This window comes from Lipotes vexillifer, unplaced genomic scaffold, assembly GCF_000442215.2.
Source record: "Lipotes vexillifer unplaced genomic scaffold, Lipotes_vexillifer_v1.1 scaffold450, whole genome shotgun sequence".
In the NCBI taxonomy this organism is placed as follows: domain Eukaryota; kingdom Metazoa; phylum Chordata; class Mammalia; order Artiodactyla; family Lipotidae; genus Lipotes; species Lipotes vexillifer.
The window spans coordinates 662,364-687,910 of record NW_006794180.1 but is presented as its reverse complement, the minus strand read 5'-3'; the positions used below and the strand labels follow the sequence as shown (position 1 = coordinate 687,910).

The 25,547-nt window shown below is 37.0% G+C and overlaps 1 protein-coding gene across 2 annotated transcripts in view; it reads left to right on the top strand.

The window, feature by feature from the left end:
* Positions 1–25,547, top strand: part of RELN (reelin) — a 519,560-nt gene that overhangs the window by 310,944 nt on the left and 183,069 nt on the right. For both annotated transcript variants that reach the window (XM_007467058.1, XM_007467059.1), the window contains exon 12: positions 20,763–20,914. In XM_007467058.1, coding sequence (XP_007467120.1) covers positions 20,763–20,914 — 152 coding nt within the window. The remainder of the gene's footprint in view (positions 1–20,762; positions 20,915–25,547) is intronic.

Sequence of the window (25,547 nt, the reverse complement as noted above, 5' to 3'; positions counted from 1 at the left end):
CCTTTTAACTTCAGTTGAATCACTTATATCTCATCTTTGTTTATTCAGCTTTTACTGGGAAAATGTGTTTTATTTTTCAATGCATATAGAATATAAAATCTTTCCACTACTTTTATATTGAGACTTTCAGTTGTCTTCCTGGGGTCTGAGATTTATAGATGCTGTTACCTGATTTTCAGTGGAGTGTGGCTGTGATCTGTAAAAATTGATCTAGGGGGTAAAATTTAATCTTTGAGAGACTTTTTAAAAATATTTTTTAATTTTTGGCTGCATCGGGTCTTAGTTGAGGTGTGTGGGCTTCTCTTAGTTGTGGTGTGCGGGCTCCAGAGCACGTGGGCACTCTAGTTGTAGCGTGCAGGCTCTCTAGTTGTGGCATGCGGGCTTAGTTGCCCTGCAGCATGTGGGAATCTTAGTTCCCTGACCAGGGATCAAACCAGCGTCCCCTGCATTGGAAGGGGGATTCTTAACCACTGGACCACCAGGGAAGTCCCTGAGAGATTTTTAAAGAAAGAATATGGGGTTGAGGTTGAAACAATGAGGATGGTTTGGTGGTAGTATTTTCTGGCTATTCTGAGCTATGTGCCTTCTTCTGGGTCCAGTGGCCCTAAGATATTTCCTATTAATTGAGTAGCACTTTCAGAAATTCAAGTTGAAAACAGTTAATAGGTTCAGAGAAACAAAATTCATAAGGTAGTATGAATTGGAAGGAAATTCTAGAAATTCTCTGGTTTGCACCTGGCTTTTTTTTTTTTTTTGCAGTATACACTTGTAATCATAACACCAGGTCCTTACTGCTGTTTAATGTATGTTTTCTAAGACTATGATGAAGATGAATGAAATTAACATAAAGTATAATTTCATGATCGATATGAAATAGCAATAATTTAATGCTTAACTACGAGGAACTTTCCCAGAACACAACATTTGAGGTAGTCATGTCCCTCTGATCTCAACAAATTCAATCAAAATTGGATGGGATTCTAAGTGTCTGAGGGGTGAGAAGGCCACTATTGATGACCTCTTGGGTTCCCCACTTCCTATGCATTGCCCAGAAACTGCATTTGGACCCAATAAAAGGGAAATCTGACCAGCAGCCTAAGCCACTGCTACTGCTGCTTGACGTTCTGCTGCCACATCAGGATCTCTCACTGTTGAAAGCTAGATTTCTACAGCAGCTGACCCAGCTCTGCACTTCCCTACCTCAGAGAAGTCCAGCTGTGGGAAGCCTCTGAAGGAGATTGACGCTTTGAGGGACCCCACCCTCTCAAGGGTACATTATTGACCTTTCCAAGCCTAGCAGTGATGCTCAAGCCCTTCAGTCCACAGAACCCTTCTCTTTCAAGGTTCCTGTCACCCTTGAAGTTCCATGTCCAGTGTGGCTGTGGTGTCTCCTTGAGGGACCAGCAACCATTGTTCCTCTTTCTCGTGTCCAGGATCTCCCCAGGAATCTGGCTGCTTTCCTTTGTAACCCTTGTACTACATAGAGCTCATTCCACTCCCCTCAGAGACCCATGGGCTTTGATGGGGTCTAGAACTTTGACAAAGCATGCCGAGTCTTCTTTACCTACCTTCTAGAGATAAAAGATCCATCACCAGCTTTACATCACCATATCAGTTCTTTCTTTCTGACTCCTGATATAAAAGACCAATTCAAATCCCTTTCCTGATGATGGAGCTTAACTGCCTATGAGAGGGTCCCAAATTTTGAAGCACCAGAGACTCGTGACTTCCACTCCTTCACCTCTCCAAGCTAATACCACCTATGCAGCAGTTGTAGGTCATTTTCTTCAGTGAGACCTACATCCTCTAGGAACACAAATGATGCCACAGTGTTGTTCAGATACCCAGTCTCCATCCCACTAAAGCAGAGAGAGAAACACAAGTCTCCAGTGGTACCATTGTGATACATGCGTAAACTCTTTCCTGTTATTTATGTAGCTAACTGGCTAGCTAGTTACCAAGCTATCTCTTTCCTCAAAGTCCTAATGTCCTCTTATTCTTTTGGGAAGAGATAAAATTTATTTTTACCTATGGCCTTCATATCCACATATTCCCTCTCCTAGAATGCCCTCTTCTTTGTTTTAGCTTGTTGTATTATCAAAAAGCATCTATAAAAGAACAAAAGAATGCTTACTGGGTGTATTAATGGTCCATACAGCTCTCTGCTACTAACATTAGTGGAGACTTAGTACAAACACACAAAAAAACCCTTTTTGAATTAAGCTTAGAAAGGAATAGATTTGATATTAGAAGAAACCAAGCACATTTTAGAAAATTAATGTACTAATCCAGAAAAATAGCTGGCAAAAAATATATTCCAATTAACAGATCAGACGTTCTGCTATCTCAGAGCACTACTGATGTGAGAATTTGTGGCTAAACCAAAATATTCATCTCCCAAAACAAACAAAATGAACTAAAAGTATTTATGCTTAAAAAAAGAGCTAAATTCAACACAGATACAGAGGAACATCAGAGCAAATTCCATTCGCGCAGTGACTCAGGTGGTTTCTTTGGCCACTTCTCAGTACTGAGATATATCAGGTTTTGGTCACAGATAAGAGGCTGATACTTTCAGGCTGTGACATTGTCAGCAGATTTCTGTTCCAATAACGTAGAATAATGTGCTCGACAAAAGCACCTGTGCCACTCTAATTAGGAAACAATTAATTCACCTTAATTCTAAAAGCAGCTTAATTGTTCTAGCAACCACACCTTAGGTTTATTTGTAGCTTTTCCCCTAGGATATCAGACCACACCACCCCCCTCAGAACTACCTCATTTGTGCTCTCATGTGGTGAACCATTTATCCACATTGGCATTATATTATTTAAAAAGGTATAAAAGGATAATGAGACTATCTAGTGTTTTCTCTGTTTGGGGATGATGGTAAAATGCTGCTTTAATCCATAGCGTTGTATGTGAATGTGTGTGTGTGTATCCCCTCTCCATATCCACCCATTCCCAAACGATGCTTTATTGATCTGAGAAAGAAAGCTGTTATAATAATTTATAATCAAAGCTCCAGGGAAAAAATCCTGTCACAATCAAATTAACATGAAGCATTTTTACCTAGGGTACGAGCTGACAAAGAAATACAGATTAGGAACTTGGTAGTGAAATTCTTGTTGTGTTTTATCAGCCAGATTTACTGAATATTTGTCACTTTCCTCCCCTCAGCCTTCACCACCCACAGAATTTATCATCAAAAGCTCACCTGCTAAAATAGACATAAAACGTAGGTGGTAAATCCCCACTCTATTCAAGAGTGACCAATTAAATTGATTGGATTGTAGCTTTGAGGTCATTTTCCTTTAAGACAGAAAAATTAAATTATTAATATGGATATAATATTTTCATCTCGTTTAACTATATTTTTCTCCCATAAGAATTATGAGAGAGGGCTTCCCTGGTGGCGCGGTGGTTGAGAGTCCGCCTGCCAATACAGGAGACGGTTTCGTGCCCCGGTCTGGGAAGATCCCACATGCCGCGGAGCGGCTGGGCCCATGAGCCATGGCCGCTGAGCCTGTGCGTCCGGAGCCTGTGCTCCGCAATGGGAGAGGCCACAGCAGTGAGAGGACTGCGCACCGCAAAAAAAAAAAAGAATTATGAGAGAGAAAAAAGAATATGCAGTCCTCTCTAATAATAGCTTCAAAACATTTCATATTAATGGCAAGAAAAAAATGTGTCATTATGACTTTTTTGGAAACCACTTTCCAAATATTCCTGTTTTCTTTCCATTTGAATCAAATTATTTGATCTCAGATCACAAGGATGCAAAAGCTGTTTGCCTTTTACATCATAAAGCTGTATGTTGATAGGTTTATTTTAAGTGGGATTTTAAAGTTTCTTTTCTTTTTCCTAAAGGCACATCTGTTACTTCAGCAAGGGAGGAACTTAAATAGATACACTGTTAATTTATGTGATCCTTTCTGAACTTTGGCTTAACCTCACAAACACATCATTTAGTTAGCAACTACCATATCTCACCCATCTGAGGCTGTCTTTGGGTGGGAGGGGGCTTTGTAGAAAAACACATTACTAGAATATGGAATTTGTATACTTGTCTTTCATCCCAAATGAAAACATTGTATGTTTTTAACTATTCAGATAACTTTAAAAAATCTGTTTTGTTGCTGTCACCAAAGTATTCATGTTAGAGAAGCTCCACATATGTAATGAATATTAAACTATTTTTTTGAAGTGTAGTTGATTTACAATGTTGTATTAGGTTCAGGTGTACAGCAAAGTGATTCAGTTATACATATATATATGTATATATATATTCTTTTTTCAGATCCTTTTTTTTTCTTTTTCTTTTTCCAGATTATTTTCCATTATAGGTTATTACAAGATATTGAATATAGTTCCCTCTGCTGTACAGTAGGACCTTATTGTTTATCTATTCTATATATAGTGTTTTTTTTAAGATTTTTTTGATGTGGACCATTTTTAAAGTCTTTATTGAATTTGTTACAATATTGTTTCTGTTTTTTGGTTTGGTTTTTTGGCCACAAGGCATGTGGGATCTTAGCTGCCCGACTAGGGATTGAACCCACACTCCCTGCACTGGCAGGCAAAGTCTCAACCACTGGACTGCCAGGGAAGTCTCTATATATAGTATTTTGTAACTGCTAGTCCCAAACTCCTAATTTATCCTTCCCCACCTTTCCCCTTTGGTAACCATAAGTTTGTTTTCTATGTCTGTGAGTCTATTTCTGTTTTGTAAATAAGTTCATTTGTATCATTGTTTTTAGCTTCCACATATAAGTTATATCATATGACATTTGTCTATGACTTACTTCACTTAGTGTAATAATCTCTAGGTCCATCCATGTTGCTGCAAATGGCATTATCTCATTAATTTTTATGACTGTATACTTGAATATTAGACTATTGAATCAACACAGCATGCTCTAGTCTTCCCCACCTGCCCCAAATCCTTGGAAACTACAGAAAACAAGCAAATGAATCGATAATAACAACAGAGTGTGCCCTAATTGAGTCAGGAATTATGAAGTGTTGCACAGAAGAAAAAAAAAAGAGAGAGAGAGAAAGAGAGAGGAGAAAAGGATCTGATGGAAGGAGGAAACTATAACCCAAAACATATATTGAATGACACACTACAAAAGGGTCCTAGGTACTGGACACAGGAATCAGATGGGTCTCTGGGGTCCTGCTGTCGGGATTGCTAAGTAGGTGAGTCTTTGACTACACACACTTCTGTGCAGGCATGTCTGCCCCTAGGAACAAACAATGAATGCGGACACTTGGAATGGAGAATCAGGGTAATGCCAGGAAACTGGAAACCTCAAGGACCCCTATGGTACCCCCCACCCAAGGGCACATCTGCTCCCATTGGTGGGCATTTTTACACCAAAACTAAGGAAGAATAGCAGATAAAAATCTAAGCAAATGGTCTAGAATCATCAAATATGAGGAAAATCCACTCCATTAAAAAAAATTCATCAAACTAGAGAACTAAGAGCTGAGAAAATAAAAGTAGCAGAATAAACAAATGGATATTTTATAAGAAGTATAATTGATACCCTCAGAGAGATAAGAGAGCATACTGCATTTGTGAAATTAAAATAGATTTTGTGAGGAAAAAATAGATGTAAGAAATGAAAATATATGATTGTTGAAACAAATTTAATGGATTTTTTCCTTCTGAATATGAGCATTAGCATAGCTGAAGAACAAATTAATGAGCTGGAAATTTCACTCTTGAAATCTTGCCAAAACTTAGGGTTATTGGATGTAAGAAAAAGAAATGTAAAGTGTAGGGGGGAGATTGGCACTTCTAACATTAGAAATAATAGGAATTCCAAGAGGAGGAAGGGTCAGAGGGAATATGTGGAATGAAATATTCAAAAATATAATTGAAGACAAGTTCCCAAGACTTAAAAAAGAAGAAGAAAGGAAAAGACATAGTTCCTATGAATGAAAATGTTTAGCAAGGTGGATGGAAAAATATCCAGTCCTAGACCATCAGGGAGAAACTTTGGAATGCAGATAAAAGAGGAAATGCTAAAAGCTTCTGGATGAGATTCACTGTATAATACTTTCCTTAGTAACCCTAAGCATAATTTTATAAAATGAGGCAGTTATCTTAATGTTCTGAGAGAAAATTATTTGGAACATAACATTCTCCTCCAGTCAAATATCATTCAAGTATTGGGTAAAAATAAAAATTTTCAGACACACATGGTTCAGAAAGTTTACTACTCCTGAATGTTCTCTGAAAGAATTACTAGAAGATGTATACCAGGAAATTAATCCAAGAGGAATATGATAGATTCAAGAAAGAGGAGTGAGCAAGGAAAAAAGTAAAGCTTGTAGTTCAGACTGAAAAAAGTATTGATTATTGAAAATTTTTAATAAAAAATTGGAATTAAAGCCCAAATGACCTCAATATGAGAGGTACAGAGGGAAACTGACAAGAAGAGAAGAAGAAGGAATTAAAATACTGCCAAAGTTCTTAACTTGTTTGGAGTGAGGATATAGATCTTGGGTAACTCTTAATGTTAATAGAAAACTTTAAGGGTAAATATGTGTGCTAAAGAAAATAGATTAGACCAGAGGGCAGACAGCAGAAGCAAGAAGAACTACATTCCTGCAGCCTGTGGAACAAAAACCACATTCACAGAAAGATAGACAAGATGAAAAGGCAGAGGGCTATGTACCAGATGATGGAACAAGATAAAACCCCAGAAAAACAACTAAATGAAGTGGAGATAGGAAACCTTCCAGAAAAAGAATTCAGAGTAATGATAGTGAAGATGATCCAGGACCTTGGAAAAAGAACGGAGGGAAAGATCGAGAATATGCAGGGAATGTTTAACAAAGACCTAGAGGAGTTAAAGAACAAACACCTAGAAGAATTAAAGAAGAAGCAAACACAGATGAACAATACAATAACTGAAATGAAAAATACACTAGAAGGAATCAATAGCAGAATAACTGAGGCAGAAGAACGGATAAGTGACCTGGAAGACAGAATGGTGGAATTCACTGCCATGGAACAGAATAAAGGGAAAAGAATGAAAAGAAATGAGGACAGCCTGAGAGACATCTGGGACAACACTAAACACAACAACATTCACATTACAGGGGTCCTAGAAGGAGAAGAGAGAGAGAGAGGACTGGAGAAAATATTTGAAGAGATAATAGTCAAAAACTTCCCTAATATGGGAAAGGAAATAGCCACCCAAGTCCAGGAAGCACAGAGAGTCCCAGGCAGGATAAACCCAAGGGGAAACACACCGAGACACATAGTAATCAAACTGACAAAATTAAAAACAAAGAAAAATTACTGAAAGCAACAAGGGAAAAATGACAAATAACATACAAGGAAACTCCCATAAAGTTAACAGCTGATTTCCCAGCAGAAACTCTACAAGCCAGAAGGGAGTGGCATGATATATTTAAAATGATGAAAGGAAAGAACCTACAAACAAGATTACTCTACCCAGCAAGAATCTCATTCAGATTCAACAGAGAAATCAAAAGCTTTACAGACAAGCAAAAGCTAAGAGAATTCAGCACCACCAAACCAGCTCTACAACAAATGCTAAAGGAACTTCTCTAAGTGGGAAACACAAGAGAAGAAAAGAACCTACAAAAACAAACCCATAACAATTAAGAAAATGGTAATAGGAACATACATATCGATAACTACCTTAAACGTGAATGGATTAAATGCTCCAACCAAAAGACACAGGCTCACTGAATGGATACAAAAATAAAACCCATATATATGCTGTCTACATGGGACCCACTTCAGACCTAGGGATACATACAGTATGAAAGTGAGAGGATGGAAAAAGATATTCCATGCAAATGGAAATCAAAAGAAAGCTGGAGTAGCAATACTCATATCAGATAAAATAGACTTTAAAATAAAGAATGTTACAAGAGACAAGGAAGGACACTACATAATGATCAAGGGATCAATCCAAGAAGAAGATATAACAATTATAAATATACATGCACCCAACATAGGAGCACCTCAATACATAAGGCAAATATGAACAGCTATAAAAGGAAATAGAACACAATAAAGGTGGGGAACTTTAACACCTCACTTACACCAATGGAGAAATCATCCAGACAGAAAACTAATAAGGAAGCACAAGCTTTAAATGACACAATAGACCAGATAGATTTAACTGATGTTTATAGGACATCCATCCGAAAACAGCAGATTACACTTTCGTCTCAAGTGCATATGGAACATTCTCTAGGATAGATCACATCTTGGGTCACAAATCAAGCCTCAGTAAATTTAAGAAAATTGGAATCATATCAAGCATCTTTTCTGACCACAATGCTATGAGATTAGAAATCAATTACAGGGAAAAAACGTAAAAAACACAAACACATGGAGGCTAAACAATACGTTACTAAATAACCAAGAGATCACTGAAAAATCAAAGAGGAAATCAAAAAATACCTAGAGACAAATTACAACATAAACACGACAATGCAAAACCTATGGGATGCAGCAAAAGCAGTTCTAAGAGGGAAGTTTATAGCAATACAAGCCTACCTTAAGAATCAAGAAACATCTCAAATAAACAATCTAATGTTACACCTAAAGGAACTAGAGAAAGAAGAACAAACAAAACCGAAAGTTAGCAGAAGGAAAGAAATCATAAAGATCAGAGCAGAAATAAGTGAAATAGAAACAAAGAAAATAATAGCAGAGATCAAAAAACTAAAAGCTGGTTCTTTGAGAAGATAAACAAAATTCATAAACCACTAGCCAGACTCATCAAGAAAAAGAGAGAGCATACTCAAATCAATTAAATTAGAAATGAAAAAGGAGAATTTACAACAGACACCGCAGAAATACAAAGCATTCTAAGAGACTACTATAACGAACTCTATGCCAATAAAATAGACAACCTGGAAGAAATGGACAAATCCTTAGTAAGGTATACCCTTCCAAGACTGAAACAGGAAGAAATAGAAAATATGAACAGACCAATCACAAGTAATGAAGTTGAAACTGTGATTAAAAATCTTCCAACAAACAAAAGTCCAGGACCAGATGGCTTCACAGGTGAATTCTATCAAACATTTAGAGAAGAGCTAGCACCCACCCTTCTCAAACTCTTCTAAAAAAATTGCAGAGGAAGGAACACTCCCAAACTCATTCTATGAGGCCACCATCACCCTGATACCAAAACCAGACAAAGATGCTACAAAAAAAGAAAATTACAGACCCCTATCACTGATGAATATAGATGCAGAAATCCTCAACAGAATGCTAGCAAACAGAATCCAACAACACATTAAAAGGATCATACACCATGATCAAGTGGGGTTATTTGCAGGGATGAAAGGATTCTTCAATATATGCAAATCAATCAATGTGACACACCATATTAACAAATTGAAGAATAAAAACCAGATGATCATCTCAATAGATGCAGAAAAAGCTTTTGACAAAATTCAACACCCATTTATGATAAAAACTCTCCAGAAAGTGGGCATAGAGTGAACCTACCTCAACATAATAAAGGCCATATATGACAAACCCACAGAAAATATCATTCTCAATGGTGAAAAACTGAAAGCATTTCCTCTAAGATCAGGAACAAGACAAGGATGTCCACTCTCACCACTATTATTCAACATAGTTTTGGAAGTCCTTGCCACAGCAATCATAGAAGAAAAATAAAAGGAATACAAATTGGAAAAGAAGAAGTAAAACGGTCACTGTTTGAAGATGACATGATACATAAATAAGATGACATGATGAAGAATCCTAAAGATGTCACCAGAAAACTACTAGAGCTAATCAATGAATTTGGTAAAGTTGCAGGATACAAAATTAATGCACAGAAATCTCTTGCATTCCTATACACTAAAGATGAAAAATCTGAAAGAGAAATGAAGGAAACACTCCCATTTACCATTGCAACAAAAAGAATAAAATACCTAGGAATAAACCTACCAAGGGAGACAAAAGACCTGTATGCAGAAAACTCTAAGACACTGATGAAAGAAATTAAAGATGATACAAACAGCTGGAGAGATGTACCATGTTCTTGGATTGGAAGAATCAATATTGTGAACATGACTATACTACCCAGAGCAATCTACAGATTCAGTGCAATCCCTATCAAATTACCAGTGGCATTTTTCACAGAACTAGAACAAAAAAATCTTAAAATTTGTATGGCGTCACAAAAGACCCCGAATAGCCAAAGCAGTTTTCAGGAAAAAAGACAGAGGTGGAGGAATCAGACTCCCTGACTTCAAACTATACCACAAAGCTACAGTAATCAAGACAATATGGTACCAGCACAAAAACAGAAATATAGATCAATGGAACAAGATAGAAAGCCCAGAGATAAACCCACGCACCTATGGTCAACTAATCTGTGACAAAGGAGGCAAGAATATACAATGGAGAAAAGACAGTCTCTTCAATAAGTGGTGCTGGGAAAACTGCACAGCTACATGTGAAAGAATGAAATTAGAACACTCCCTAACCCCATATACAAAAATAAACTCAAAAGGGATTAGAGACCTAAATGTAAGACCAGACACTATAAAACTCTTAGAGGAAAACATAGAAAGAACACTCTTTGACATAAATCACAGCAGATCTGTTTTGATCCACCTCCTAGAGTAATGGAAATAAAAACAAAAATAAACAAATGGGAACTAATGAAATTTAAAAGCTTTTGCAAAGCGAAGGAAACTATAAACAAGATGAAAAGATAACCCTCAGAATGGGAGGAAATATTTGCAAACGAATCAACGGACAAAGGGTTAAACTCCAAAATATATAAACAGCTCATGCAACTCAATATTTAAAAAACAAACAACCCAATCAAAAAATGGGCAGGGGCTTCCCTGGTGGCACAGTGGTTGGGAGTCCGCCTGCCGATGCAGGGGACATGGGTTCATGCCCCAGTCCAGGAAGATCCCACGTGCCGCGGAGCGGCTGGGCCCATGAGCCATGGCTGCTGAGCCTGTGCGTCCGGAGCCTGTGCTCCGCAATGGGAGAGGCCACAACAGTGAGAGGCCCATGTACTGCAAAAAAAAAAAAAAATGGGCAGAAGACCTAAATAGACATTTCTCCAAAGACATACAGATGACCAAGAAGCACATGAAAAACTGCCAACATCAGTAATTATTAGAGAAATGCAAATCAAACCTACAATGAGGTATCACCTCACACCAGTTAGAATGGGCATCATCAGAAAATTTACAAAGAACAAATGCTGGAGAGGGTGTGGAAGAAAGGGAACCCTCTTACACTGTTGGTAGGAATGTAAATTGGCACAGCTACTATGGAGAACAGTATGGAGTTTCCTTAAAAAACTAAAAATAGAATTACCATGTGACCCAGCAATCCCACTACTGTGCATATACCCAGGGAAAACCATAATTCAAAAAGACACATGCACCCCAATGTTCATTGCAGCACTATTTACAATAACCAGGTCATGGAAGCAAACTAAATGCCCATTGACAGATGAATGGATAAAGAAGTTGTGGTACATATATACAATGGAATATTACTCAGCCATAAAAAGGAATGAAATTGGGTCATTTGTAGAGACGTGGATGGATCTGGAGACTGTCATACAGAGTGAAGTAAGTCAGAAAGAGAAAAACAAATATCGTATTTTAACACATATATGTGGAACTTTGAAAAATGGTACAGATGAACCGGTTTGCAGGGCAGAAATAGAGACACAGATGTAGAGAACAAATGTATGGACACCAAGGGGGGGAAGTGTTGGTGTCATGAATTGGGAGATTGGGATTATCATATATACACTAACATGTATAAAATGGATAACTAATAAGAACCTGCTGTATAAAAAAATAAGTTAAATAAAATACAAACATTCAAAAAAAAGTAGCCATTTATAGGCTGCATAACTTCTAAAGCATTAGGTTAACATAAAACAAAGAGGACTTTGTCCAACAAATGCCAGAAAAGTGACAAAAATAAACAATAAAAAACAGGGTAAATAGAAAACAGAAAACAATTTGGCAGGAACATATCAGTTCAATCTGAACATATCAGTACACAATAAATTTGAGTGAGATATATTCATTTATTAAATGAGATTTTCACAGTAGGTTTTTAAAAAATAAGCTATATGTTTGCGATTTATGAGAGACTCAAACTAGAACAACACAAGAAGTTGAAAGTCAAAGAAGAGAAACTAATGTACCAGATAAATGCAGCAAAAGAAGCAAGGTGGCATATTAATATCAGATATTCAAATCAGATAAAGTAGAATTCAGATTTAAGCATTAAAAGGGCTAAAAAGGAGTATTTTTGTGTGTGTGTGTTTTTTTTTTACATCTTTATTAGATTATAATTGCTTTACAATGTTGTGTTAGTTTCTGCTGTACAACACAGTGAGTCAGCTATATGTATACCTATATCCCCTCCCTCTTGGGCCTCCCTTCCACCCTCCCCATCTCACCCCTCTAGGTCATCACAAAACACTGAGCTGATCTCGCTGTGCAATACAGCAGCTTCCCCCTATCTATTTTACACATAGTAGTGTATATATGTCAGTGCTACTCTCTCAATTCGTCCCACCCTCCCCTTACCCCACTGTGTCCACAAGTCTGTTCTCTACATCTGTGTCACTATTCCTGCCTTGCCACTAGGTTCATCAGTACCATTTTTCTAGATTCCACATACATGCATTAATATACGGTATTTGTTTTTTTCTTTCTGACTTACTTCACTGTGTATGACAGACTCTATGTCCATCTACATCACCACAAATGACTCAATTTCCTATGCAACAGTATATGAAGAACACTTTGCACAATGCATGACATATAATAAGCAATCAAAAGACTTAAAAATTGGTTGTTATTCCAACTATGCTTACTATCAGTAATGGGATGTGACCAAAGTGGTACTCAAACAAAAATTATATTCATAGTAACTAATAAGATATGAAAGAAACACAAAGTTGAATAGTCCAGTGAAACCTACATTGGGTTCTCTAAATAAACCAATGAAATGTCATTTTAAAAAAGACAGTATTAGTTAAAATGGTAATTGGATATATTTTAAAACCATGGAAGTGCTAAAGTGGATCAGAGTAAACTTGTTGCAAGCTGTTAAAAGACTTCTTACTTGTTCTGGTTTGCTTTTGATGTGGGTTCTAAAATTACTTTCTATTTACACAGATTGTTTTTCTGTTTTGAAACATAGACAGTAAATTTTCAAATAATAAAAAAATAAGTTCATATGATTAGGTATGCTAAAATTGTTCTGGAATTCCTTCATAGAAATTTTAAACCCTTCTTTAATTTGCAGCATGTGTACATCTTTGCTTTTGGCACTGCCATTCTTGAGTTGGTTAATAACCCCTTCCCCTCTCCAAACCAGCTGTCCATGTGAGCACCCAGAATACAGCAACTCACTCCCTCTTCAAGAGAGGACACTCTTTACTGAAGTCACAGAAAGAAGAGAATGAAATCTGAATCCTCCCAAAGTGATTTAATTCCTCACAGCTTGGCATAACACTAGCCCGTGATAGGATTTTTCTGTAGAAGGCTTTAGAGGAGACTGCTGGCACTGAAATGTTCAGATGCCCACTTCTTCAGCATGTTTCATTTTCTATAGTCTTTCCTCAGTAGTTCACCTGCCGCATACTGACCACAAGGCAGTCCTGAATATGTAGGAGTTTATACGAAGAAAAAGCAGAACTCTGACACCTCACAAAACATAGCTCAGGGTCATCTAGAACATATTCAGGAGCATTAGGAAATTGAGAATTTATTCCTCAGCCCCATAAAGTATGCTAAGTAGTATAATTATTTAGCTTTGTATTTTGAAACATGACAATGACATAATGTCTAGTTTGGCATATATGTAATGAAATATTATGTGACACATTTATAAAGAGTTAATAGTAACCTGGAAAATGTGTATATTACTAATGTAAATGAAAAAGGGCAAAATACAAAATCATCTGTCTAATATTATCGTGACCGCTTGGAAATATACATATAAAATATTAGAAATAAATATAGTAAAATATAAATTGTTCTTGTCTCTGGGGTAGTATGGTTATGGGTGATTTTTTTCTTCTACTCTTTCTATTTTCCAATTTTCCAATAATGAGATTATTGCTATCATACTAGAAAACAAATAGATGGAATACCCAGAATTCTCCCACATACCAGCAAGACATAGAAAAGATGCCAGAGGGCAAACAGGACTTATCAAATGGTCAGAGAGCTTAGTCTCTGGACTGCTGACCTGACTATTTTCCAGTTCTCTCCAACCTCCAGTCCTAACAATCCTGCTCTGCTACCGTCACACCCTATTAACTGCTTCATAAATTTGTTCTGAAGAAGCTCTTTCAAGTAATATATTTTAAAACAGCTCATCTAAGATTATAGAAAAAAAATTGAGCACAGATGTTTTCCTCAGGTCAGCCATGACTTAGTCTCTGATAGGTGATTTACTATAAAGAGACCAAAATACAAGTATTAGTTATGTTTTTTAATGGCATTGCTTAGAAAAGAGGGTCACTCCTGAAACTGACTCAAAATGTCTTTCTTAAATTTCAATGCTATCCACTGGAATAAAACCCAGAAAAAAGCAATATAAACTCAATAAAACAAATGTATATTGGCTTCCTTCTTCTGAGGAGATAGTTCCAAAGAATGTTACATATACCTTGAAAACCAAAACTGCATATAGACCAACAAGAACAATCTCCATTATAGCCCCTTCAATGTCAGTTGATGCTTTTATTAAAAATTGGCTTTAAAATTACATAGAACTCTTCAGAACAGTTTGAGCATCTCCTTGCTATTTTCTACAGTTCTTTCCTCTATCCTACCCAGAAGAATTATGTTACCTCTGGCATTTTATTTAAGCTTATAATTCATGGTAAGTGAATTTAAGATAGACTGACAGACTGAGTTAACACTGTATTAAGTGGGTCTTTTTTTTTTTTACAGGCATGTTCATTATTATTAAAGTAAAACCCACTTGACCATTTAGATCACATAAGTAATAAATTTAAGCACCCCGATAGATTTGTAGCCAAAATCTTAAACTGTACAAAAAACCCACGGATAGAAAGTACAGTTTTTCTTTCAGCTAAGTATCCCCTTGCTTAAATTGTTTAAGCGATTACCCTTTGCATATTGTACTACAACTTTGTCTAAGATTGCTGTTCTGCTAATTCTAGTGTGAAAAAAATAAAAAATACTCATTATAATTTAGAAGTTCATTTGAATTCCCACTTTCACTTATTTTAAAACAAAAATAGTACTACATTTTACAGGGGGAGAAAAGGAAACTAACATTTATTGAAACTGTAATACGCCAGGCAGTACATCATTTTCTCTAAACATCCTCAGTCTAGGTCATATTTCTGTCTTATTGGTGAGAAAGCTGAGTGCTTTCTACCATTCTGAAGCCAATATTGTTTATTAATGTTATTCTAGCAAGAGTGTAAATAAATACAATGCATGTAATAAAAACCTAAAGCAAAATTGAATTTGAGTGAAATATAGGGGAACCGATTGAAGAAAAGAATTTTTGAAATGCACAGCATGCAGGAAAGCCTTCAAATAGAGCTTATCCTTTACCTTCACCTAAGCTGTCATGCTGGACGAAAAACCTATAAATGCAATGAAGGTGGAGAAGCCTTTAGTCAGAATGACCTCACAGGACTCATGCTAGAGATAAACCTCATGAATATGAAGGAATGTGGAGGGTCTTTTCCTATGGCACATCCCATATTAAATATCAGAGAATTCATCCCAAATAGAGACCTTGTGGATGTCATGAACTTATTCAACCTCAGAGAATATCTAGTAGATAAAAAACCTTATGAATTTGGTAACTGTAGGATCTTATAGCCAGGCTCTATTCTGTATCTTAGTTCAAACCTAAAGTCAGCAACTTTAGGTGGTTTAATATATTCTGGGAAATATAATAAAAAAATTTTGGCTTCCCTGGTGGCACAGTGGTTGAGACCCCGCCTGTTGATGCAGGGGGACACGGGTTCGTGCCCCGGTCCGGGAAGATCCCACGCACCGCGGAGCAGCTGGGCCCGTGAGCCATGGCCGCTGAGCCTGCGCGTCCGGAACCTGTGCTCCACAACAGGATAGGCCACAACAGTGAGAGGCCCGCGTACCGCAAAAATAAATAAATAAATAAATAAATAAATAAATTTTCATAGATAATGTGAAATGTTCCACTACCCTTTAGAGCCTTTTATGCCAATATTTGTAGGAAAAAAAGTGATTAAAATGTAAGACCTCTATTGCCTATGTTCATATTCTTAGTAATTTCATCAACCTATGATGAGATCATTTTTCATTCTGAATTATAAATTGAATACCTTTTTTCTGAAAATGATTTTCCTTTTGCAAAAAAAAAAAAATGTGTAAAGTAAAAATTAAAAGTTCTCCAATGCTAATCCCACTCCACACTGTTGAAATGTAGGCATATATTCTGGCATATATCATTCAGAAATTTTGCTGGCTATACAAAAAAACCCACTAGAATCACATTTTCCTTACTATACTCAACTTGATTTTTTATTTTATTTTATTTTATTTATAAATTTATTTATTTTTGACTGCGTTGTATCTTCGTTGCTGTATGCAGGCTTTCTCTAGTTGTGGCGAGCGGGGGCTACTCTTTGTTGCGGTGCACGGGCTTCTCATTGCGGTGGCTTCTCTTGCTGTGGAGCACAGGCTCTAGGCGCGCAGGCTTCTGTAGTTGTGGCTCACGGGCTCTAGAGCGCGGGCTCAGTAGTTGTGGGGCATGGGCTTAGTTGCTCCATGGCATGTGGGATCTTCGCGGACCAGGGCGCGAACCTGTGTCCCCTGCATTGGCAGGCGGATTCTTAACCACTGCGCCACCAGAGAAGTCCCACAACTTGTTTTTTTAAAACTTAACAATATATTATGAATGTCTCTTCTGCCAGTAAATATATATCATTATTTCAGAAAGGCACTATACCAGTTTATCTAACTAAACCTCTATTGATAGACAAAGAATATTATAATAAAATTTTTGTATACTTGTTAAAGTATTTCTGAAAGAGATATTCCTAAAAGAAAATTAGAGAATCAGACATGTATGTGTACATATACATATATATGTATGTATGTAATTTCATTTTGATAGTTACTGCCAGATTGCCCTTCAAAGAATATGTGTCATTCTTTTTTTAAGCTTGTGAAGAAAATATTCTTAATTTCAGCTTTATTGAGATACAATTGACATATACAGTTGTAAGATATTTAAAGTGTACATTGTGGAGATTTGATATACATACACATTGTAAAAGGAGTCCCTCCATCTAGTTAACTAACATATCCATCACCTCACATATTTATCTGTTTTTGTTTGTTTGTTTGGGGTTTTTTTTGGTGAGAACATTTAAGTTTTACTCATTCTGTTTTAAAAATTTTTATTGGAGGGCTTCCCTGGTGGCGCAGTGGTTGAGAGTCCACCTGCCGATGCAGGGGATACGGGTTCGTGCCCCGGTCTGGGAGGATCCCGCGTGCTGTGGAGCGGCTGGGCCCGTGAGCCATGGCCGTTGAGCCTGCTCGTCCGGAGCCTGTGCTCCACAATGGGAGAGGCCACAACAGTGAGAGGCCCACATACGGCAAAAAAAAAAAAAAAATTTTATTGGAGTATAGTTGATTTACAATGTTGTGTTAGTTTCAGGTGTACAGCAAAGTGAATCGGTTATACATATACTCTCATATCATTCTTAAAAGTATTAAAGTATAAGCTAATTCAAACATAATTAATTTTATTCTCAAAGCATTCCAAAGCAGCTGGAGGGAGGATCATCAGCTTTCCAGCTAAGAAACTTCTTTAAATTATTTTTGCTTACAAAAAGAGCTCTCTTTTTGACACAGAAAGTAGAAGGACATACTTTAAAATATAAATTAAATATTATTGTGACCTTTCTACCTCTACGGAACGAAGTTGCCTTAAGGCATTTTATTGATTATTAAACTTTGTGTGTGTGTTCCAACTTCGCCCCACTCTATTATAAATAATAGATACCAATGTATTTATAATAAATAATGTAAGGGATCTTTTTTTAGAATTAGCCATCAAAGATAAATATAAATTGCTATGTTGCAGAGAGTTCTCCTGTCTAGCAGACATTCCTTCAGATGCAGTTCACAAAGAACCACATTTCCTTGGAGAAAACATAATTTAAACCATAGAAAAGTAACACTCCTTTTCAGGGAAATTGTGGTGCCATCCAAGATATTGCCAAAACTATAGAGCTCTTTAAATACCACTGCTGGCCTCAAAGATTTGGTCGTGCTATAATTTTACTTCATGTAATTATTGTATTAAGAGAGAGTCAGAGACCATGACATTTTTGTAATTGGAAAAGACCACAACTTTGCAACCTTACAGAGAGGGATTCTGAAGTCCAGGCAGGTGAAAGGGCATCTCTGAGGTCCCTCAGTAGTTGATGCAGCTCTGGGATCCCCTCAAGGATACTTTGCCTCCAACTAAGCTCGAGCCAGTGTTTATACAAATTCACGAAGAATGAGCTTGTGCTACAAGAAGCTCCTACTGAATTTTTAATGAATGCAAGATAATTGATTTAAAGCAATGAGACTTCTACAAAATGATTTTCAGATTTCTCTCTGCTTTTTTCTCTTCAGAGCCAACTAAACTTTCCATTTCCTTTGATTTTAAATATTTGGGTTTCTAAAGAAAATAACCTTACTTTTGTTATCTTCCAACAGTTACAGTGGGATAAATAAAGACTGGAGTAAAATTGAATATGTTGGACTTTAAAATAAAGATTAAAAAGAAATGTATAGCCTGGATCATATCTCATATAGCCCTCTCTGTGGTAGAAGTCAATGAAAATAATTTCTTTAATCTAAAAGAGTTAATCATTTACAACTAATAAGAGAAAAAGACTACTAATCTCATTTCTCACTTGAATAAATCGTTCTTTCAGTCCATGACAATCTGATCTTTTCCAATTTAATTTTTCATTTTAAAAATACCCTAAAGCAGATGGATGCCTAAAAGGAGTCATCATATGCATCATTTATAACCTTAACTTGCTTTATGGAGCAGTAGGCTGAGTGGCTTTATTGGGATAAATGGAGCAGGTGAAAGACCAATGAACCAGTGTGAAATTTTCTTGTATGAGTTGAGAGAGGTTCCTGGTATTTACAGTGGTCCAGTACTATTAAGAGCTGCTTCTCCTTGAATAGCTGATTCACTTCATTGTACAGCAGAAATTAACACAACATTGTAAAGCAATTTTACTCCAATTAAAGAAAAAAGAAAGGAAATGATAAATCTGGAAGACTGTAACACAAGGAGAGTATCTGCAATAAAAAGTTTTTTGAAAGAAGAAAAGGAAAAAGAGCCGCTTCTCCTTGAATGATTGATAATATATATATATTTTTTTTGCGGTACACGGGCCTCTCACTCTTGTGGCCTCTCCCGTTGCGGAGCACAGCCTCCGGACGCGCAGGCTCAGCAGCCATGGCTCACGGGCCCAGCCACTCGGCGGCATGTGGGATCTTCCCGGACCGGGGCACGAACCCGTGTCTCCTGCATCAGCAGGCGGACTCTCAACCACTGCGCCACCAGGGAAGCACGATGATAATCTTTTAAAAGACAAAAAATTAAGCATTTCCTAAACATCTTGGTCTCAACCAGTTCAACGTAATTGTCCTGGCACAGTGTCCTCTTTAGAACTGTAACTACTAAAATAACAGTGAACTAAGAAACAGAAGATCTCAATTTAAAACCGAACAGGCAGTTGTCCTTAGCCAAGCCACTTACCTCTGTGTGTCCCAGTTTCCTCTGTCTGTAAGCAAGTTAGTTGTGTGAAAAGCGGTGGCCAAATTAGACATGAGCAGAGATAAATACTAAGGAGATATAAGAGTTTTTATATATTAGATATTTTTATTTTCCTACATATTCAAATACCTATTTGAGAGTTTAAATCCCATCCCCTTTTTGAAAACTTGCTAGATTCTTGCCAGCTTGTATGACTTTTCATCCTATAACTATTTTTTAATGTGAAAAACAGTATACAAGTATTTATGATATTATGGCACTATCTTTTATGATTTCCTTTTTCCTTAGTTCAAATTTGATTCCCCACCTCAACTGTAAGTGCTTTGAGAATAAAGGCTATCATGTAGTAGACACACTATACATAGTATTGATTAAACTTATCCTCTACAGAAAAACTGTAATTGTGAATGGAATGTGTTTTAAACTTTGTTCATTACCCACGATCTGTAGTACCCCATCTTATATTTTTAATTTTTAAATTTTTTGCTGCATTGGGTCTTCATTGATGCTCAGGCTTTCTCTAGTTGTGGAAAGCGGGGGCAATTCTTCATTGCAGTGTGTGGGCCTCTCATTGCAGTGGCTTCTCTTGTTGTGGAGCATGGGCTCTAGGCATACTGGCTTCAGTAGTTGTGGCACATGGGCTCAGTAGTTGTGGCACATGGGCTCAGTAGTTGTGGCACAGGCTTAGTTGCTCTGCAGCATGTGGGATCTTCCTGGACCAGGGATCGAACCCATGTCCCCTGCATTGGCAGGTGGATTCTCAACCACAACACCACCAGGGAAGTGCCTGTAGTACCACATCTTTATTTCAGAATTATTCATTACTAAGTATATGTTCCTCATTAAAAATAAAATGTTATACTCTATAAAGTTTTGACTTACTCTTTTAACTCTTAGTGATTGTCATTTTTTAAAGGTGGGACATCTTGGGAGCTGTCATTGGTACAGAATGTGGAACAATAGAATCAGGTTTATCAATGGTCTTCCTCAAAGATGGAGAGAGGAAAATATGCACTCCTTACCTGGACACAACTGGTTACGGGAACCTGAGGTTTTACTTTGTTATGGGTAGGTACATTTTGAACAAATTTTATTGACCTAGGGCAAATTCTAGATGAGCACCTATTCCTGAGGAAGTAAGATTGTTTGTTGTCTACAATATAAAATTAAAATTCATGAACTATGAGTTCTACTGGTTGAGCAGAAGTCTGTGGTGCTCACACCTGCTTCACACCAGCCTTGCTGGAACCATCCTGTGCAAGAGCTGGTCTTGTTCTTGCATGACTAGGCCTAAAGACAAAATGCCTTTAGACCTTCCTTCAATGGTCATAGCTGAAAAGACAAGAGAGAAGCTAAGAACAAAGTAACTCCTTTGTCCAAAGCCTCTAGCCTCCCCAAAATACAATTATCAAGGTGAATCATTTGTTTTCATGGATATCTCATCATTGCATAACTCTTTCGTTGTAGGAAGCTAAGAAAGAAACAGATTTATTATACTTTTTTATACTTTTTAATGCTTTAATACTATTCTCTACTTTCTAATATGTTGGCAAACACATAAAGGAAAAAAGTGCTTATAAGATGTTATTTTTCTTCAGATGACTGCAGGGCAAATAAATAGTTAAAAGTTTAGAAAAATACCCAAGGAGGAATTAGGGGGTTGAAACGGGTGTCCTCTGAAATTTATCATTTTCGTCAGCAAGAACCACAGTTACATACTCTTTCACTGGATGTCATTCCAGAAATGTGAGTAAGTGTCACATGCCTTTTTGTTAAATGACTGGAAAAGCACAGGCAACACCTGGAAGTGAAACAGGAAATAAACACTGTCCACCTTTGACCTTACTAGCAAAGATGTCAATTCATCAGGACAAACAGACCTTCCAAGTCTAGGCTTCTGCAGTGCCTATTATTTTTCTCACATTCCTCACCTCCTACAGCTCAGAGTGGCAAAGCAAACTTCAGATTGTATCATGCTCTCAAATACATTGCCTGTGTGATGCTACCTCATTTTCAATAATGATCTGTTTGGTAACAGGGAAGTTGTGGATATAAAATATAATAATATAATCTTCCTGCCATAAGGATAGCCTCACCTTAACTCTGAAATGAGTTGTATATTTAAAGACCCAGACCTCAATTCCTTTAAATAATTAGAATTCAAACTGGCTCTCATTTTATTAAGAGTGATCCCTGGGAAACTTTAAGAACTGCCCTCACCCCCTGGCAAATTGTAATAAACATTTAATATGCCCGTCTAATTTAAGTATTTTCCCTTTTTTTCATTTTTCACAAAATATATTTGAATTCTTCATCTTTTAGAAATAAATTACGGTAAATCAAACCATTCGATGCCTTTATATAAGAGATTGTCATCTCTATATAAGAGATTAAGTCATCTTTAATTCTTTCTAGAACAAAGCAGATTATTAATGAATCAATTAAAATTATATTGACTCTGAGGAAAACATTCACTTGAATAGACCCAAAGTACCTTATCCCAAATAAAAGCATCTCTATTCGATTAAAAAAATTAATGAGTTCCTATTGAATGTAGAGCACTGAGCTAGCATATATAGAGACTACAACTGGGGAAAATAATGATACCTAAATCACAGAGTTGCTGATCAATGAGTTAATACATGCAAAGCCTTCAAAATGGTGTCTAATAAATACTTAAGACTCAATATATCTTTGGTTTTTTATGTGTAAAAATTACTTAAGAGCCCTTGCCCACAAGTAACACTTAACTATAAAAGAGATTGCAGTTTCGCTGTAATGGAATGAAAATGTTATGGAAGTACAGAGGAAGCTCTGGGTATTGTAGTGGAGGGATTAGGGTAGAGTTTCACGAATGAGATGGTATTTGAACTGGCCTTGAAGGTTCAAGCTAAGCCAGCATTTTGAGAAAAATCACAAGTATAAAGGTATATGACATGTTTGGAGCTGGGTGATTTTCCCAGTATAGTTGAAAGGAAAGACATAAACTGGAACTAGAAAAGTGAACTGAAGCCAGAGTAGTGAGTGACTTTCTTTAACATCATACTGAAGAATTTGGATTCTCCTACTCTAGGCAACATGGAGCCATCAGATGATTTCTGTCAGTTCTATAATATATTCTCATCTTTGTTTTAGAAAGATAATTCTGGCATAGTGTGAAGGAAAGACTGAAATAATCAGAAATTAGAGGATAGAAGACCAGGTAGGATAGGGTTGACAGATTTAGTGAGTGGTGGGGGAGACTTATTTAAATTTAAATTTCAGATAAACAGCGAATAATTTTTTGTATAAGTATTGGTCATGCAATGTATTTTAGCTGGCAACCCTAAATTAGGGAAGCTATTGCACTGGTCCAAGCAACAAAGGAATTACGGCAATGATGGTGGCAGTAATGTGCAGGAGGGGACAGAGATAGAATAACTGGAGAAGGAACCAACTGAAATTCACACCCAACTGACTAGGGACTATGAGAACAGTCTTGAGAGGACACATTTCTCTCCTGGATGTTTGGAAGAATGGTGCCATTTCCCAAAATAGGAAATGTCAAAAATAAATATGATCACTATAAAGATCAAGTGTGCAGTAGAGGATTTTGATATTAGATTTGTTGAGGTTGAGGGTTCTGAAAGGCCATATGAAGGCAGAAATTCTACTCAGGGGCTGAATCGGATTTGAAAGTTGTCAGCATACAGGTGATAACCGGAGCCACTAAAGTTGTTGTGTTCTCCCAAACAGGAGACAGAGTAAGCAAAGGACATGAAAACTCCTTAAGGAGAACCCTCACCTAAGTACAGGTAGAAGGAAAAGGAGTAGACAAAGGATGCTGAGAAAGGGCATAAGGAAATGCAGGAAAAGGGCGTGGTTCTATGCTAAAGAGGGAAAGGAAGAGAGTGGTTCAGGGGTGGGATGACAGGGAGGTGATCAGCAGTGTAGGAAGGCCACATAGACAGAGGTCAGAGGTCAACCAGGACAGGGCTGAGAGCACACCCGTGACTCCCCATGGTGTGGTGCCTGGGAAGCCAAAGAGCATAGAGTTAAAAGAAATGGAGACGTGGCACTGACTGAGAACTGCTCTTTCAGGAAGTTCACCAGTAAACACAAGGAAAGAAATGGGGTCTGACCTTGAGGAGAAAGCAGAATCCAGCAAAGGTGTTTTTAGGATAGGCTAGGCTAGGCTAGGGTAGGCTAGGACAGGATGACAGTAGGATAAGGTAGGATAAGACTGGATTCTACAGAAAAGACTTCAAAACTTTGATAGCTGATAGAAAAGAAAACAATATGGGAAGAGATTTAAGATATGATAGACTGTTTATAAGTAACCCCTCACTAAGTATGGTGCCTTAGGAAAATCAGTGACTGATTGTTAATCTAGACCAGATCACACTCCTTTCTTCTTAGACACTGCCTACATGTCCTTCCTGGTTTCATCCTTTGGTTCATATCAGTGTGCTGTGACTACCATTTCTGGAAAATTTGCTCAACTTTCAAAGTTTGGTTCAAGTTCTATTTCCTTCATTCACACATTTTCATTTATACAACACAAATTATTTGAGGACTAGTATCCAGCACTGTTCTTAGAGCCAGAATGCAGTGAACATGACAAAAATAACATAATATACATCATTCATTTGGGTTTTTTGGTTTGTATTCTTTTTTATTCCTTCAACAGATATTTACTTAGCATCTCCTATATACCCAGCCCTTTTAGCCTACACTTGTATCTCTTTTCTCTGAATTTTGACTGCAGTTATGGCAGCACAACACAGTTTACTGCTAATCATCATTCTTTCATGTATATTAGATATGTGTATTAGTTACTTGCTAAATTACAAACTTTTTGAGGTCAGGGCTTATCTCCCCTTTAGGCCCAATGTCCTGCACATAGCCAATAAAAAAAAAAAATCACTTTCTTAATATAAATGAGTGTCTTAAATCTACTTAAAACAGGATTTAAAATACTTTAAAACTAACTGTCCATCTAGTTTCTATTGAAATTTTCTGTACCTTAATTGCTGTACAAAACGCCCTTTGAGTCATACCTTTCCACAATACATCAAAGTGAATGAAGCTGAAGAAGAATCCGTGTCTTTCTGTAGCAGCTGCTGTCACTGAAACTTCACAGAACTGATAAATTGCCCCAAGAGGGATCTTTCAGATAAAGTCTGTCATCATTTTAAAGTCTTGGCTCCTTTTGGACTTTCTTCTTCTGTCATTCTGGGCTGGATGAGCCTCCCATGTGGATTTCTGTTCTCTCTGAAACTCAGGTGCAGTTCACAAACTATTCTTGAGAGAGCAGAGAGGATTTACAGGGAACAAATTTTAATGAAATTAGAGAGAATTGTTGGTTCAGTTCCTATGTCTCTGGATGTGGTGCTTTAAACCCACACTGCCTGTGACCTTTCACCTTTTTTTGTTCTTTTTTGGTAAGTCTTTAATATGGGCTCAATAGTCAATTCTTAAAAGTTACATTTTAAAAAAGAGAATTTAATTTTCATGGAGATCTTTCCCCCACCTCTCCCCCCCAACCAGACTGTCATTTTGAATGGCTTTACTTGCTATATTTACTATAATCTTAAAGTATGTAATGAAATGCTAAAAATATGATACCAGTTGTCAAAATCATGAGATTTTTCTCGACAGGTTGCTGCCATTGAACAATAAACATCTTTTAGGATGAGGTCTACATTATCCCTATATCTGG